Below are 18,144 nucleotides of genomic sequence, written 5' to 3'. Positions count from 1 at the left end.
GTCTGAATGGTCATGTCGGCATTTCTACGAGCGGAGATGACGTCGACCGTCTTCCGCTGAAGATATCGACACAGACTATTATTGTTGCTCAGGATTACTTTCACAGTCCGAAGATAAACTCCAAGTCACAAATGGCGGTTAATAAGGCTCTTCTCTCAGAGTAGGTTTTCGGATCTTTGTCTGAAAACAGCGTGAGCAGGGACATTACAAAGCGTTCCATTTGCCCGTACACGGCCTTTACGGCTTCCCAACGGCATGACCATCGCGTGGCACTCAATGACTTCAGCGTCAGTTTTAGATCCTCATCTTGTACTTCTGTGTCACTAAACAGGGCGTGTCGTTTGGGACTCGCTTCTAAGAAGATGTACAGAGCCTGGATAGTCCCCAGAGCGTTTTCCAATCGTTCATTCTGTGTCATAGTATCCTGAAGAGCGAGGTTGAGCACATGTCCGTAACAGTGGACGTAGATACCGTTGGGGAGCACTCTTCTATTCTTGTTTAGAGTGCCTTGTGTACACCGTTCATATTAGTCGTCCCATCAAATGCTTTACCAGCAATGTTCTTGAGGTCAAGATTGAGTTCAGTGACAGCAGATTTCACCAGTTCACACAGTACTTCCCCTTCGTTTGATTTCGTGGCGTAGAAATCAATGAATGCTTTTTTCTTCGTTCCATTCAGCGCGAAACTAAGGCAAAGTGAAACTTGTTATGTTCTTCTAATGTCTGATGTTTCGTCCAAGATGATACCATACCATCCGCTGGCTCGCACATCGTTTGTGATACGCTCGCGAATGAGAACAGCAATAATTCGTAGCAGTTCGTTTTGCATCAAGGGAGATGTCCACTGCGCGTGCTTCTGAAGCTGCCCATAGAGTTTATCCTTCAATCTCGACTCCAGAGCTCTTCTCTTAGTCAAACCCAAAAAGCTCTGGGGTCGAAAATGGTTTATCCTTTAGCCAAGCTTGCACCACAAGTGAATTAGTTCCAGAAAATGACCTCTATTTGCATCACTGCTATTACCCAAACTATCACGTATGGGTTTAACTGGCTTTACCATGCCGCCTTCAGATTAAAATAGAAATTTCTATCTCTTCGAAAAAAAAAAAAAAAACAAAAATAGGAACTTCTCTAAATTAAACCGGTTGGCTTTGCCCAAAGTTCTCTTGCTGCCCAAAAAATCTGAGTTGGGGGGGGGGGGGGGGGGGAACTGCAGTCACGCCAGCCTCCCCGGCCCGTACGCCTATGAGACAATAAGACATCATTACATCATTAAAACTTTTTCGAAGCCGATTTCTGTTATTTCCTGTTGTACGTCTATTTTGAGTCAGTTTTGAATCAGTTGTATTTTCCAGTCTCCAGTCTATTTTCCTAAACCACGTAATTGTTCAGCCAGTCTGAGTTTTGTATAGCTTCGTAAACGCCAGTGCTGCAGCTGATAGGTCCTCAGTGCAGTGGTTAGAGTAAAAGGTCCATCAAGGGCAGAAGCCAGACCAGAACTTTTACCGAGGAAGTGGAAGAATGAAAGAAAAAAGGTTAATTAAAAAAATCGAGATACTGATATGAGCTTTCGTTTTTCCGTTCTACTTCCATCATCAGTTATTCATTCTTAAGCTATTCTTCCATCCTGAATTTATATGCGTTTTTCACTCCCTTCATGCATGTATATATCATGGCATAATCATATTGTTTTGCTTTATAATCCTGTACTGATGACTAACGCACGTGTATGCCAACTTGTCCAGAGTGCACTCTCATTGGACAAAACACGTCATGTGGACAGCGATTATTTAACAATTATCCTGCGAAATCGCGCGGAATGTCGCCTGATACTTGTCCAACGAGGCCGTAGGTCACCAGTTGGCTAAAATCAGGGGATATCCTGCAAATAAAGAACTAAATAAATAAATAAATAAATAAATCAATCAATCAATCAATCAATAAATCAATAAACAAACAAAAAAATAAATAAATAAATAAATAAATAAAGAAAGAAAGAAAGAAAGAAAGAAAGAAAGAAAGAAAGAAAGAAAGAAAGAAAGAGATAGATAATTACTGGGAGACGGTACATGGTCACAGGCAAAACAAATGTCTTAAGGTGGGGGTTCACCTGAAAGCCGTTTTCACGCCGCTTAAAATCGGTCAAATGAAAATATCTTGTTTGCATTTCAAGCAATACAAAAACCCTCCATTCATAACACAAATCAATGATTTAGGGTTTTTTATGAATTTTTGGGTGATTTTTTGGGTATATTTGGAAGGAAATAATTTTTCTTGAAGGATTGGTAAAATTAAAAGAAATAAGAAATGTTGAAGATTTAGTGAAGTTTTAAAATTAGAATTTGTAGTTAATAATTAATAGACGGATACCAAATTAGTCCACTAGCAACCTGGGGTGCTCTTGCGTGGTTATCGACTGTCTGTTAGTGTTCCAAAAATCATTTTCTTTCTTCTATCCATTCTTAAAATCTCTTCAAATTTCACGAAAAATTCAGGTAGAGCCCCACCTTAATCTATTTCTTGTTATTATTCCTTTTTATGATTTAAGGCATTTAGTCTTTCACGTCATCCATTTCTTGTTTATCACAGTTTTCACCCAACACTTGCCCTTAAAAGTGATTTCTTGTTGATACTGTAAGCGAAATGTTGTGACAGGCCTTAAAGCTGATCCTAAGAGAATTTTTAAGTTTACTGTAGGGGAGAGGCTTATATGCATCGACCACTGAACAAAAAAGAAATTTATGATTTTTAATTAATACATGTAGCGTGGCCTAAAAATACCCCTGACTTTTATGCATGAGTCGAAGCCCTTTAATACTACCAATGGTCACCTCGTTAAAAAAGTAGTTTGTTTTCTGCCGACTGTTGGGATCCAGTCTATGCCAAATAACAAGTAAACAGAAAACAGACAAATGGTGACCCCTATGACTTTTAGACCACACTTCTCCAAAAACTATAATTCTGCCACTTCTGAACTTAAAAAATAAAATCAAGAAAATATTTCGTTTAAAAAAAAAAATTAAAAAGCAATTTGATTTTGAAATGAAAACGAGCCGCTGTGTTTTTGTATCCGTAAACCCAGGATATTACAGGAAAACACAGGATATTAGATTTCTTTACCCACCAAGCGTACAGCAGTTAGTAGAACCATCTGTTCACTGATACAGAAGCATAGTGTGTATTATTTTTAACAGTCCTGTATGAGAAAGCAATTTCAAGAGACTACATATGAAGAGGGCAAGGATGTAATTAGTTAGAAGTAACCAGAGTTTGTTTGTCATATTTTGATTGTCGATCATCTCAGTATACGCATCAGCTAACATAAACTGAACACTGACAAATTAGATATTAATTATAAAGAAGTACTCACTCGCGATCTGCTGTAGCCTTATATTATTTTTTTCTACCCACTTACCCCCAACCATCTTCTAAAGCATACTTCCTCTTTACTTTTCGCTAAATTTATTTAAATTGGATTTAAAAGTCGCGCCAAGAAAGCTAAAGTTTTGTAAAATAGCAAAAACAAAAACAAACAAACAAACAAACAAACAAAAAACTAATGTGACAAGACTACTAAATACCTAGTAATTGAACAAGGTTCGGCATCCTAGTCTTTCGCGTGAAAACCTTGACTATATATGCAAGATCCCCCTGCAATAAAGTAAAACAAATGAATGAAAACAAACAGACAAGGTTATTCTCGCAACACAATAAAATTTCAATCTTAATTAAAATATTGAGTAAATCGTGTTTAGTATATTACTATATGTACCTATTGTAGCATTGGAAACCTGTGTTCTCGTATTCATGAAATAGCATCACTGAACTGTAGCTACAATCCCGGCAAAAAAAACATGAAACAGTTTCAATAGAGCTCACCCCCCTTCCCCTTTTCTATGTTGTTTCTACTTCAAAACATGTTCCATTTTAACAACGGTTACGATTAAAAAACATTGAGTCAACATTGAGTGGGGGAGAGGGGTGTTTCAAAGAAATTTGACCCGGCAAATTAGTAATCAGAAGCGGAACCGAAACATTTTTACTTAAATATTTATTGTAATAACCGAAGATTTAACTCTTACAGTGGAGGTTAATCAATCCCACACATTTCCTTTCCGCCTAGCGATCACGATTATTTAATTGGCCTGATTTGTATTCAGTACACGTATTTCAAAATGATTACATGTGACCAGAATTGCTAATTAGCGTGCATCTAGTATCATGATGTCACGCGAGGTGTTTATTAATCACACGATACTGTTTTAAATTTGCAGCTGTTTCAAACTCTATTTAGCTGTAAAATTATGAATACAAATAGCCGAGAAAGGAAACACAGCTACATGGCGGCAGTTGTTGGCGATAAAACAGAGAAAAGAGCGGAGCTCTTGAGCTTTGAAAAACTTGTAACTCCAAACGGCTCTGGCAAAGATAAAGGCAATTCAAATTCAGGTGAGTGTGAATGAGTGTGCGTTTCTGGACAACGTCGTTTCTATTTTACATAATTGAAACTCTTAACACTCCAAGGCTGCTTCAGATCGACTGATATGTATTTGTTTGTTTCGTACGTATGTGAAAATAAAAGGGCATGCATGCAACGTTGTCAACTTTATCTAAATATATAAATTTATTTTATGTCAAATCGCTTCGATGACTTGAAACCGGAATTTTTCCTCGAAGTGACCTTAGCTTGCATTTCAACATTTAAAGAAACCTTTGCAAGATCCCGCATGTTTGGGTTGACTAGAAAACATTTAACACAGATCATTTTCAGTGTTGTAATCTATAGTTTCATTCTTAAGCGACCGATAGGAAATTGTGCTTCTCTTTCGTTCAATTGATTCAGTGTCGCTACAATTAATTTTCAGTACGTGATAACACCATGATATTTTACACCCGAATTATTATTCATTAAAATTAAGGGATTTATCTCATTACGATCCGCTCCTCATTTAAATAACAGCAGATTCCGCTTTCTGAAAGTTTTCGCTGTATTGTTTTGCCTTGGATAAGTTTTTAAAGCTTCAGGTGACTTACTGTGATGATAATTGAGAGTTGTCTTTGTTGTGTGACAGGCACTTGAGATATATATGCAAATGAAAGGTACAAATGAGAAAAGGCACAAATGATCTTTTGATGCTGGGGGCCTGTACAAACAACGAATAAGATGTTCAAGATCGACCAAAAAAGATGACAAAATCTAAGACTAGAACTGGCCTAATGAGAATATTAGATCATTTTGTAATCAGCTGCAACAGGAAATTGTGTACGTGACCATATCTTCACCCTCCAACCTGTATAATTTTTTAAACGTATACTGCGTGATGGACTTAGAACCCTAAGCGTAATTCCTTAAACCTGGTTTCCGTATAGTTACGATCGATGCGAAGAAATTTCTGAGAACGTTGATATGAGTCACATGATCGCCATGTCGGAAGCCCAAAAATGATCGAGGTTTCCTGGGTCCCACGACATTGTCTTCACGCTGTTTACGGCTCAAATTGAACATGTGGCATTTAATCGAAGATCGTCCATTCTTGAGGCATGTTATTTCTTGGTTCTCGCTCTACTTCCACGGAGAAGACACAGAAAGAAATTATGAAAACAGACTTTGTTGAGGGAGGTATTTTAGAAAAGGTAAGAACTGGGGAGTTATTATAATAATGTAATAGGCATCAGTCAGTTTAACAAGGCTATGTAGTCGCGCTCGGAATGTTCAATCCGATACAGCGTCAGGTGTGGCTGGACAATCCAATTCGGGAGTTGCAGTCCTTCCCGCATTGATTGCAGGTGCAATCTGACGCTGGTCTGTCAGTCTGGTTTTGGGCCTTTCTCCTTGGCCTCTTCGCCTCGGTCTGTTCGGCAAGCATCTCTTTAAACTTGGAAAGGGAGTTATACTTTAGTGTAAGAGCTTCGTCTCCATAGAAAAGTTTTCCACAGGTATTAAAACGTTTTAAAGCTAAGCCGGCTAAGAACGTGGAAGTCGCACTACATTCTGTTCAGGTTTTCGGAATATTGGTTTCCTTCTGGTTTCTAAAGTTAGGGTGCTGTGTGGCTAAAAGTTTGCTTTTAGACGATTACTTTTATATACTTGCAAAATTTAGAATGTGCTCTGTTTTTCTTCAAATCCATATTTTTACGGTGGAGAAACGAGTATGCATAGTGTGTTATGTAAGTGCTCAAGCAAGAAACTGTAGGCACGCTGTACTTTGTGTACGTCTTTAAAGTGCCCCTGGGACGAAAATTTCATTTTCCATCTTTTTGCAGTTAGTGTAGAATATGACCTTCTTACTCATGTTACCAAATTTCAATCCTTTACGGCGATTGGAAGTATTCCCGTGAGGGCAAAACTCTTATTTAGGCTAAACACGCACATGAGAGTCGCGTAGGCCTATCAACTCCATTATGCCATGTTGATTAATAAAAGACAGGCCCCGTCTCATGTCGTGAAAGACATACTGTGCATGAACTCCGTAAAAACAAAGACGAAAATCGTACTCCTGGCGGTGTTTACAGCTTTATACAGTCACCATAGGGAGCTATATGCTGCAACACATATGCACAGTTCTACGGAAACACCTATCCGCGAACAAAATGGCAGTTCATGTACAAAACTTAACGTTTTAGCCATCATAGAAAACACAGCGTCAAGCTTAGCCCCACCATGGATCGAACTCGCAGCCACCAGATTGGCTAAAACCCAGGAGCCAATTGAATTGCAGGGTTTTCGATCCGAACCATGGGTTTATAATTTGACAAGAGAGCGCGTTTGTTGAAATGATGCCGAGAACTCATCTCTATCATTTCTGAAGAATCGGCAACTGATGAGATCCACAAGATTAGGATCGAAACCGCGGTCTTGCCTGACCATTGCCTTAAATGCTACAGAATTTACTTACGGCCGAAGGACTAGAAGCAGCCCCTGGCCAGAGCACGTAAACACAGGAGGAAAATACTAAGCTCCCGCAACACAAACCTCACAGTTACAGAGCTTAGCGGAGCGACAACAAAACACACAGCCGTAACTTAAGCGGCCTTTAGCCCTCAATTTAACGCATTGCATAGCTTTCAAAGAAGCTACAACGCTTAAGAACGGATCAAGGGACAAATAACCGTGATAAGAAGCACAGCATCTTGCAACAAAAGCAAATAGCCGGGCCCGGCAATCTGACAAAAGCTGCAAGATAATGTATAGTTATTACACGGTTCAAATCCTATCCTTACAACGATAAAAAGAGAGGCTATACTGTCACCAGACGCACTGAAATGAGCCATACAAAGCCTAAACTAAATGCCACAAACAGTCTAAGAACGACAGTCGCTAAGCGGAAACGTAACAACAAGAGGTCAAAATGACCTTTGAGATCAATTACAACACATGCGACAGTTAAACACATGGCTTTGTTCAGTGTCTATCGCGCAAATCCTCCAAATCATAGATGGCATTTAATAAGAAGAAAATCCAGCGCTAAAAGAAAATTTTACCGGGAGCACCGCTCTTTTCATAGAGAAAAGGGTGTTCTTTGGAAGACATAACCCGTGAGGGCAAAACTCTTATTTAGGCTAAACACGCACATGAGAGTCGCGTAGGCCTGTCAACCCCATTATGCCATGAAGGATTCTACTTCATAAACTGTATTCTGCCGTTGCGAACTAAATAACAGCAGAATACAGTTTATGAAGTAGAATCCATATGAAAATTAGCCATGTGGAATTTTTTGTGTTGAGCCAATGTCGTCACTTCCTGTAATTTGAGCCTTAACTTCCGGAACAAGGCCAAGTAATGGCGGCCGTGAAATCTGGAATAAAAAGCTAAAAAAAAAAATACTTCCAATCGCCATAAAGGATTGAAATTTGGTAACATGAGTAAGAAGGTCATATTCTACACTAACTGCAAAAAGATGGAAAATGAAATTTTCGTCCCAGGGACACTTTAAAGACGTACACAAAGTACAGCGTGCCTACAGTTTCTTGCTTGAGCACTTACATAACACACTATGCATACTCGTTTCTCCACCGTAAAAATATGGATTTGAAGAAAAACAGAGCACATTCTAAATTTTGCAAGTATATAAAAGTAATCGTCTAAAAGCAAACTTTTAGCCACACAGCACCCTAACTTTAGAAACCAGAAGGAAACCAATATTCCGAAAACCTGAACAGAATGTAGTGCGACTTCCACGTTCTTAGCCGGCTTAGCTTTAAAACGCTTAAATACCTGTGGAAAACGTTTCTATGGAGACGAAGCTCTTACACTAAAGTATAACTCCCTTTCCAAGTTTAAAGAGATGCTTGCCGAACAGACCGAGGCGAAGAGGCCAAGGAGAAAGGCCCATATATCATATGGATTCTACTTCATAAACTGTATCTGCTGTTATTTAGTTCGCAACGGCAGAATACGGTTTATGAAGTAGAATCCATATGAAAATTAGCCATGTGGAATTTTTCGTGTTGAGCCAATGCCGTCACTTCCTGTAATTTGAGCCTTAACTTCCGGAACAAGGCCAAGTAATGGCGGCCGTGAAATCTGGAATAAAAAGCTAAAAAAAAAAAAAAACTTCCAATCGCCGTAAAGGATTGAAATTTGGTAACATGAGTAAGAAGGTCATATTCTACACGAAAATGCAAAAAGATGGAAAATGAAATTTTCGTCCCAGGGGCACTTTAAGGGGCTCTGTTATCTTCACAACAATGACAATATTCGACTGTATCCTTTTAAGGCATGAAGCAGTCGTCGCTTGCAGTCACTATCTATTTATGAATTTGTCGTGCCCTAGAGAGGGAGGGGGAGAGGAAGAGGGAGAGGCATAGTCGATAAACAAACTGAAATTTACTGAAAATATATTATACTTTCTTCTCTCAGACAGTGCACCTGAAACACCAACGGAAACATTCGTCGTCGGCACCGATGTTGAACAAGAATACAAAGAAACCCCGGCTGATCCAAGGGAGCAATCCTGGAGAGAGTTTTCGGAAAACACGACCCTCCACGGTTTCAGATTCATTTTTGTCCGATGGTCCCCTTGGACACGTTTGATATGGTTTATTCTGTTACTAACCTGCTCAGGTTACGTTGTTTATTCTCTGTTCAACAGCATCATAAAATACCTCGACTACCCTATTGCTACGATCATAAAGATTGAACACCCGGAAGACAGCATGCCTTTTCCAGCTGTCACGTTGTGTCCCATGACATCAGTAACAAAATCCAAGGCTTCACTTAGAGATGATCAGCCATCGTTTAACAGGCTGGGACTGAACATGGACGCCTGTGAGATAACAGCAGCTGTCAGGGCGGGGCGGCCATGTGGGGAAGCGCTGCTTTGTTGTTGTTCCAACAACGATTATATTAACGTCTCGAAGGCCGTCGATGACTGTACCGAAGACTACAGAAAAGAACTAATCAACGTTCTCAACACGAAAAAGGAAGCTTTCAATGAAAGAGAATTCTTCAAAGCTTACGGACCCAGCATACGTAGAATGATCATACCGAGAACTTGCTACTTTGGATCGCTGGCTAGGAGTTGCTCTTACGAGGACTTCGATCCAATTGTGACGGAATACGGAGTTTGCTACTCATTCAACTCAGCGCCTGATGAAAAGAAGGTTTTGAATGTGTCTTATGGAGATGTTTCGTCCGGCCTGTTTGTGATGCTCAATCTACACGTAGATGATCACATGTTTGGTCTTTTCTCTGAAGGCCTTAGGGTTCTTGTTCACAATCAAGGAGAGCACATCAATCTCTGGAATGGGGTCCTTGTAGCTCCTGGAACGCATGCCCAAATCAGTGTAACAAGGAAAGTGGTAAGTTTTTACAGTCCTGAGCAGTTTGCTTAGTGTGGTCTGTATTTTGTCATGAACATGGGGTGGTTGAGTCGACCAGGCACACTGACTCAAACATTGTTCAGTAGTGTAATCCTAACGGTAAACCTGAGAACAACTTAAGCAGTTACGAAGAACAACATAAAGAAATCAGTCTTGAACAAAGTGATAAGCTTTCCGTTGGCTTGGTAACTCAGTTGGTGAGAAAATTGGATCATATCGCAAGGTCATGTGGTAGACTCTTGAAGATCTTTGGAAAGCTCCTCAAGGATCTTTGAAGATCTGCATAACAATCTTAAAGATTCTTAGGAGGGATCGCTAAGGATTTTCATTGGTACGGCCCTCAAAGAATTTCAAAGATCTCGTATAATCTTGCAAAGACCCTTCATTTTGTAGCAGAGTTCCTGCAGATCAGGATCTTGAATGATCTTGCTAATCTGTTCCTATAGGATCGTGCGTATGATCCGTCAAGAATCCAGTACGATTTTACAGGATCCTACAATGTCTTGAAAGGATCCCCTAAGCCGACTATCCATCAATTTAGGATCCTGATGGAGATCGTGCAAGATCATGTAGGATTTTACAAGATCCTTACGATACCGTACAGAGTCCAGTGAAGAATGTTACCAGAAGAGACTCGTTCAATCATCCAAAATGATGAACAAGTGAATTCGAAACAATGTGGTACGTTTCCGAATTTGTCAGTCAGTTATCTTTTCTAGTATTTTTTTATCATTTCTTTTTGCAGTACCATAACAAGAAGACGCCTTACGAAACAAAATGTGATTCTAGGCGACTGGCAAGTTTTCCAACCTACACACCTGATGGGTGTTACTACGAGTGCATATCAAATAAAACGTTTGAAACTTGCAAGTGTAGAGTCATTGGTGATACTGGTAAGGCTTCATTCGCCTCATTTTACCTATAGTGTTTGGAGCTCTATTTCATTTGAATCGATGATTCACACGCTCCCCCATCATCCAGGCCCACGTTCATGATCATCGGCGAACAGACAAAACTGAGGGGGAGGGGAAGGGGGGGCTGAAATGAATTTGTCGGAATGAAAAACTTGTTGGCCACAGGTGTACATGGACGGCTATGTAGGGGCTATGCATGATTTTTATTCATGTGAAACGAATTGAAATGGCCAGATAGAGTTTTTCCTCTACGAGTACATCTTATTCCTCTGCCAAGTAAATGTGGGGTTTATAGGTCTGCACGACTCTCATGGACGTGTTTCTGTACAATATCCTCATGTAAAACTGTTACGTAATTATCCATTTAAATTTTCAGGCTCTAATCAAAGCAGACTTCCTGAAAGTCTTTCGTCTCTCACGTTCGCTCAAGTAGCTTCTGCAATTGAGCACTGGCTTTCTTTCAATAGTCTGTTTATTCAGGGGCACCCAACGACAGTTTTCTCTCAGATACTTAAAAACACAATTTTAGTCTATCTGGAGTGCCTTTAAAGCTCTGTACGTTCCTTTCAGGCAGCGCTAAAATATTAAATCTGTTCGGTCATTCTAGGGGAACTTGAGTATTTTCGAAATTACTAGGGGATCTTTGTCCATTTCTCGAAAACCTTAGGTCTTATTTCCTTTCCGAAAATCTTAGCTGACCTTTCTTCGGTACCCGAAACCAAATTTTTATCAATCCGAAAACACTAGGCCTTAAATTTCCCATATCACGAACGTTCGTGGTGAAAATTTCCCTTGAGAAAATTGTGGGGGATTAAGGGCCTTCCGAACAGATAATTTACCGAAACGATCCGCTAGTTGCCCCTGTTTGTTAACATATCAAAAACTGAAGCTATGCTTTTCGCAACTGCCCCTAGATTATCTGCCGTAACCTCTTTCTCTATTACACCTTTTGCCCTTCATTATCAGGAAATACATTTTCATTAGTGTTAAAAATTAAAGCATTAAAGCGAATGTGTAATCATTGTATGAAAATAGACAAACGTTTTAATTTTCGGTGTTGTCAATAAGACGTTTCACATAAAGAAGAACGTTCATTAATGCGAGTATCAGTTCAATTTAATGGAAATAACAAACTTTTAAGAGAATGAACAAACATTAGACGATTCTTAATGTTCTTTAACGAGGAAAAAAATTCATTACAACAGAGATACAGTCAGTGTAACAATCAAGCAAGTCTTAGCTCTATCCTTCAATCAACTCCCCATGCTCAATTGGGATACGGTTTCGACGAACTCTGTGCTCCATTACTGCGAAACCAGTGTGCACATGTACAGCATCGTTTTTAAATTTAAGCATCCATATAAATCCATTGAGAAATTGGTCAGAAACCACGTAACTAAAAATCTTTTGAAGTTGAAATTTTATTCGCGCAATGGAACGTTAACTCAAGGTTAATGAATCTTCATTCGCACTGTAAAGAATGTTGTTTTCGATAAAACGCTATTCTAATTGGCCTTAATGAATCTTCTTTTCGATGCAAAACTCCTTAATGACTCTGCCACAAATTGAAATGTTTCATTTCCTAGTTAAACTGATTATACATTAATTTTATTGACCAATGTTTTCGCGCTAATGAAAATTTATTTCCTGATAATGAAGGGCAAAAGGTGTACTTTAACTAACAATGTTATTAAGCGGGTTTTTCACTTCACTTATCTCGGTATAGTTTTTGATGACCGCCTTAGCTGGAACGAGCAAATAAAGCACCTTATTTCGAAGGCGGGAAAACGCGTAGGAATGCTCGGCAGGCTTCGTAGAAGCCTCACTAGAGAGAATGCAAATATAGTTTATTGTAGTCTAATTAGGCCAATTTTAGATTACTGTGTAAGTGTGTGGGGCTGCTGCGGACAAGGTCACAAACAAAGCCTTGAAGCCCTCCAAAACCGGGCTGCCAGAATAGTTGTAAGAACTGTGCGCAGCAACCCGGCAATGGACATTTTGAAATGGCCCAGGCTGGAGGACCGCCGTCGTAAAACTGTTTTAAAACTCGTTAAGAAATGCCTGCAAGGTCAATGTCCCCAATATTTTAAAGAATATTTTAAACGTAATAATACAGTCCATGCGCGCGCCACTAGACAAAGCAACCTTTTACATCCGCCTGCAGTGAGGACTGAGACCGCAAAACGATCTTTCCATTACTATGGTTTCACTCTTTTTAACGAACTATCTTGATGGCATTTGGTATTTATTTGCCTCTAAATCTTTTATTTGTACATAGTTTTCTATCTATGTTATTATCAGTATTAGTGTAATGCATATGCATACTACGGTTTTAGTACATTGTTGTGCTCAGGGCTCCCATTGAAAACAGACAGCTTTTTGCATCAGAAGGAGCTACCCTGAGCGGTATAAATCAATAAAGGTTCTTCTTTTTCAATAGAGTTTAAACCCTCACATCCAGTCAATTCTCGATGAGAATTTAGTGCTTGATTGTGGTTGTAACTGATGGGTTGTACAGTCTTTCGAACCCAGTAGCCTTTTCCAGACATCCAGATAGAGGGAAGTTTGTATGGCCAAACAAGTCCCCTTCTTTGTCGACATTGCCTTCCCGAAGTTCAAGTTTTTAGCCCTGCCAACAGTCTATCTGAGATTTTTTTCTGCGATTCGATCATCCCTCAAGACTATATCTCTTCAGTTGTCGGCATAATGGTGGATAATAGGAGCTATACTCAATATCAGCTGTGTGCAAGAAGACCATTTCCTCTTCTAGCCTGTTCAATAAGTAAAATAAGTGTTTCTACGATCATTTGTCGCGCAGTGTAGGCTTGTTTTTCTTTCTCTAATTATTATTTTTCTTTCTCTTATTATTATGAGGAGAATTTGCCCACCAGCCCCGAACGCTTATGATTCATAGTTGTTGCCTTTCCTCAGGTAACATTGCTGACCGAGTGTGTTTTCGAGAAGATGCGGACTGCACTGGTGGAGTAGTTCATGGTAAGTGATCAGTGAAATTGTGAAAGTTGTTCCCTTTATATGGGTCCTAGATTTAAAACCTAAGCCGTGTGAGATGGATCTAATTATAATTCATTGTTGAGTCTGTGGACAAAATCCTGAAGTGTGTCTATTCAAGTGAAATCGAAAGTGTGAGTGTCTGTTTTACATGTTTCCAGTTTGTAATAGATTAAAAAATTCTTGGCGTACTTAAATATTAAATTTGTTTCGTTGCCTTCTTTGGCTCGTATTGTTTTCAACGGACAACTTTCCTCTACGAATAGCGAATCGTGATGCATAAATCTTTTGTTTTAATAGCAAGGTTTTTGATCTACCCTTATGTGCTGCCACAGATCTGTTTGAAGGTACTAAGAATTGCGACTGCCCCCTCGCCTGTGATGGTGTCAGTTATGAGCCTACAATTTCAACTGCATCTTTTCCAAACCCTTCGATGATAAGAATTTTAAAAAGAAGCGGCTATAACAGAACAGAGGAGTACTTCAGGTAGGTCGCTCTTCTTAGACTGAGCCAATAATGGCGACAATAATTTGTGACATATTGATTGTTTCCTCCTGTTTTTCGCCTAAGGAAAAACTTTATTTTCCTTCAAGTTGGCTACGAGGCCGTCAGTTAATACGTGGCTAATTATGGTTGTGTGTTCAACTTCAATTGCGACATTATTAGTTTATTAAATAACGCTATTGAAATTTGCGAAGTTTCATAACCAGTCCTTTTACTAACTTTAGCACAGCCTTTTATTAAAGGGGCAGTGCCGCCTATTTTCAGTGACTCTATGAATAGCCGAAAAACGTATTTGTTTCAAAGGAATCGTTAAAATAATGGTTCAGTTTTGTTAACAATGACCCTGCTAGTGTACAGAAACTAGTATTAATTATGCTTCGCTGTGTATTGTTAGAATGGAAGTGGATTGCAACAAAATATTTTCTTCCAGGTGTTGTAAGTGCAATTTCATGTTACAAACTAGGTTTAAAAATCGATGAGTAACCGGGCATAATTAAAAGATTCCTAAAAAGACGTTCTCTGGTTTAAAGTTTATAAAAACACTGAGCTTTCAATTGCCAGTCTGTCACTCTTAAGGCTGGTTTCCATATGATCGCGGATCGCAGATCGCAGATCGCAGATCGCAATAAGGTCTGCGATCGTCTGCGATCATATGGAAACTACTTCTGCGATCGTCTGCGATCGTCTGCGATCGCAGAAGATATAACCATGTTCTATCTAAAGGCTGGTTTCCATAAGATCGCAGACGATCGCAGACCTTATTGCGATCTGCGACCCACGATCATATGGAAACCAGCCTTTAGTACCTGCAATCTTATTAAAGATTGCAGACTGGCAATTGAAAGCTCAGTGTTTTTATAAACTTTTAACCAGAGAACGTCTTTTTAGGAATCTTACAAACTAGGTTCTTTGTAAAATATTTGAGCAATTTTAACCATAATACAAAAAAATCGCCGCGACAGTGCCCCTTTAACATAAGCATGATATATTCGTTACCTTGAACATTCATATCTTCAGTGATTCCTTTCGTCTTCTCCTGTTTGTTTTGTTATTTGCTTTAGGAAAAACTTTATTTTCCTTCAAGTTGGTTACAAGGCGTTCAGTTACGAGTATTTGAGACAAAAGTCACAGTATGACAGCGGGGCGTTAATGGGTGAGTCGAGTGACAATTATTACAACATTGGTTGTCTCAAGCCTCCAATTAAATTAAAGATTATATCACTGTTATTAAATTTTTTCATCCGTGGAGAAACCGAATTATTTCTCTACGTATCTGTTTGTTTGTCATTGTGCTAAGCAATAGAACTTATCTTGAAGGAGGCAAAATGACGTCAGAAGAGTTATGCGTGGAAATCGTATTACATGTCTGCCAGTGGATATTACTTAATAAAACGACAAATAGCATTGGAATGTTAATGTTTTAGCTTTTTATTGTCTAACTTGTCAGTTCTCTGGCTTGGTCAAAACACCGAATAAAACGGTGCCATTATAATTGTTGCTTACAATTTTGGCTAGTTAAAAGATACTCCTGGGCTGTGATTAATACGACCGAAATGTAGTTTTCATTTTGAATGGACGAGGAATCAGAGTTCCTTTTTTCAGATTTTGTAGCCCGATCATCCACCTAACAGTCCAGGTTCACGAGTAAACTGGAATCCTACGCTATCGGCACCAGTTATATTGTATTTAATTGTAAGAAGTGAATTAGATTGGTTGTAGATAATCCTGTGTACGAATTTTGTGTAAAATATATTTTAATATCTTCGGTATAATTTTCATTCGATAAAATGCCGTAGGAAAATAAAGATTCTGTTTATCCAAAGCAATTTAGTTAGTCAGCAAGCCAGCTACCAGCAGTCAGGTATTCCATGTGTTCGTCGGTCATGCGTTGTCTTGACACCACAGGAGTCACCACAATGCTCATTGTTTCTACATTCCTTATATTAACAGGTGAAATTGGTGGTAACATGGGTCTGTTTCTTGGCTGCAGCATTCTGACCATCTGTGAGTTTGTCAACTTCGTCATCTATCTTTGCTACCGCCGCAACATGAAAGGGAACTTCGCAAGCTAGTTTTGACTTTCTTAATTCGATAATGGAAGAAAGACAATCGACAATGTTTGCTCAGCTCAGTTTCATGCAGTGCAGACAGTCTGGCAAACTTTCCAGAGAACGGTGCTTTGGTTCCAAGAACGGTGCTTTGGTGTCACGAAAATTGCGAGTTTAATTTATACCAATGGAAAGATAAATATGGTAGTCTTTAGTTGAACTGCGAATTAAAGAATGCATTGAAGTGATCTTTTTTACCTTAGGTGAAAGGGACGGGAATGGGGGCGCTATTGATAGCTACTGCCATGGAAGAGCGCTTGGCACGTGAACAGCAAACTCAACAGTGCCTCCAAGTCAGAGTGCGAAGGTTACATTAATTCACATTGGCTTTGTTAATAGGAACACGAAATCGTCTAGTCATAGCTGTTGCAATAATAATTATGGCCGAGTTCCTTCAATGCAGGGTGGGTTTTACTGTCTTAGAGATCTGGGCTGTTCTTACACAGGTAGTCTCTCGCTGACTCGAACAGCCAAGAAAAAGCTGGAACCGTACATCAAAGTGGGGGTGTTCGAGATAACCAGGAGTTTATTTTCTTTACAATTTCCGTATTCAGTAGCTAATGGCAAGAAGATACTCTTGGTTAATAGCATAGCACGAGTAACTAGTTTTCTGTTGGTATAGTTGAACTTGGTCATTTTGACAATAATTTTTTTTAAATTGGCTTGATGCTTTTTTCCCGTAAATATTGTATCGCACTTGTCCATTAAAGAACAGGCACGAATAAGATAATTATTAGACGGCTATGGGAGTATAATAAATATTAGTTTTGAATGGCAAGTAAAAGGAAACCAGATGATGGTTTGACATTAAAATTTTGTCTTGAATAAACACTCAATGCAGCATTTCGAATATTATACATCCCAGTTCAGTTATTCAGTGTTGCAAATTGATTGCTTGCAAAGATTTGTCTTAGAAGCTGTCACCAGCTGAGTAACAGAATATCTATTTAGAGAAAATGTAATTATTATTTGTATCATGGGAGGTGCCTCGCATGGGTCCTCGCGTCCCGTTCGCACCTGCCCTTTAAATCACTTTGCACATATTTTTTCATTTCTTTCTGGCTGTTTATAATTTATTGTATTTAACATGTGTGATGGTCAATAAAGATGTTAATAAAAAAAAAAATCATAATCTCTTTATTTTTTCACTTTAGAGCGACATCTTTTGACGAAAACGACCTGGGAAAGGGCGGTAGTTTTATTACAGAACTTCAAAACTTGAGTGTCATGCTCGCGAGGTCAACGATACGACCTACCTTCCGGATGTCTTTCAGAAAAAAAAAATTAGTACGTGCGCCGGTTTTAAATAAACCAAGACAAAATATATATATATCAAAAGAAAGCTTAATAAATGTAAAATTTGGTAATAAAATATGGTGCAGGGAATTTTTGCGCTTTGAGATCCAAGGGAGCTGGTAAACCGGCGGTGAGGACCTTGGATCATTTAAATGACTTTGAAAGGATCAATCAAATAAACAGCGTGAGGCGCTTTTTCGATATTTTGATTAATATCCACGTCTTAGGTCGTCTTAAGTTTGAGGAGCACAAAAGTTTGGAGGTGCAGGGTACAAGGTGCCACAGGAAAAGCATTTCAGATTTCAACCTTCCTCATACAATTTTGTTCTTTGTTATCATAAGATTTTTTTTGGCCATATTTTACCAAAATATATCAAATCTACAAACCCGTGCAGACACATTGAGCTTCTACGGTAGCCTCCCTCCCTCGCAGGCGCTCTTTTGGCTCGTCACGGGAGATGATCTCACCTTATGATACACCCGTCGAGCCAATGA

At 39.1% G+C, this 18,144-nt stretch overlaps 1 protein-coding gene across 2 annotated transcripts; it reads left to right on the top strand.

Moving 5' to 3' along the window:
- Nucleotides 1-4,207: 4,207 nt before the first annotated feature.
- On the top strand, nucleotides 4,208-17,725 carry LOC146464944 (acid-sensing ion channel 2-like). Of its 2 annotated transcripts, XM_085129052.1 has the most exons (7): nucleotides 4,210-4,445; nucleotides 8,857-9,797; nucleotides 10,564-10,711; nucleotides 13,664-13,726; nucleotides 14,077-14,227; nucleotides 15,307-15,398; nucleotides 16,196-17,725. In XM_085129052.1, exons 1-7 carry the CDS (start codon nucleotides 4,301-4,303, stop codon nucleotides 16,315-16,317), a joined length of 1,662 nt encoding a protein of 553 aa, XP_084985178.1. In that variant the 5' UTR covers nucleotides 4,210-4,300; the 3' UTR covers nucleotides 16,318-17,725. The 2 variants fall into 2 exon arrangements, with proteins under 2 accessions (XP_084985179.1, XP_084985178.1); XM_085129053.1 differs by lacking the exons at nucleotides 15,307-15,398; nucleotides 16,196-17,725 and adding an exon at nucleotides 14,312-14,830 and having other exon boundaries at nucleotides 4,208-4,445.
- Nucleotides 17,726-18,144: the final 419 nt, after the last annotated feature.

This window comes from Pavona decussata, unplaced genomic scaffold, assembly GCF_977016875.1.
Source record: "Pavona decussata unplaced genomic scaffold, jaPavDecu1.1 SCAFFOLD_158, whole genome shotgun sequence".
Lineage (NCBI taxonomy): Eukaryota > Metazoa > Cnidaria > Anthozoa > Scleractinia > Agariciidae > Pavona > Pavona decussata.
This window is presented reverse-complemented; position numbering and strand designations above follow the sequence as displayed.

Bases quoted from the DNA above. Each gene is read 5' to 3' on its own strand.
- LOC146464944 (XM_085129052.1), top strand. From the start codon at position 4,301: ATGAATACAAATAGCCGAGAAAGGAAACACAGCTACATGGCGGCAGTT. The intron at 10,712-13,663 runs GTAAGGCTTCAT...GCCTTTCCTCAG, and splicing joins TAGAGTCATTGGTGATACTG to GTAACATTGCTGACCGAGTG. The intron at 15,399-16,195 runs GTGAGTCGAGTG...TTATATTAACAG, and splicing joins TGACAGCGGGGCGTTAATGG to GTGAAATTGGTGGTAACATG.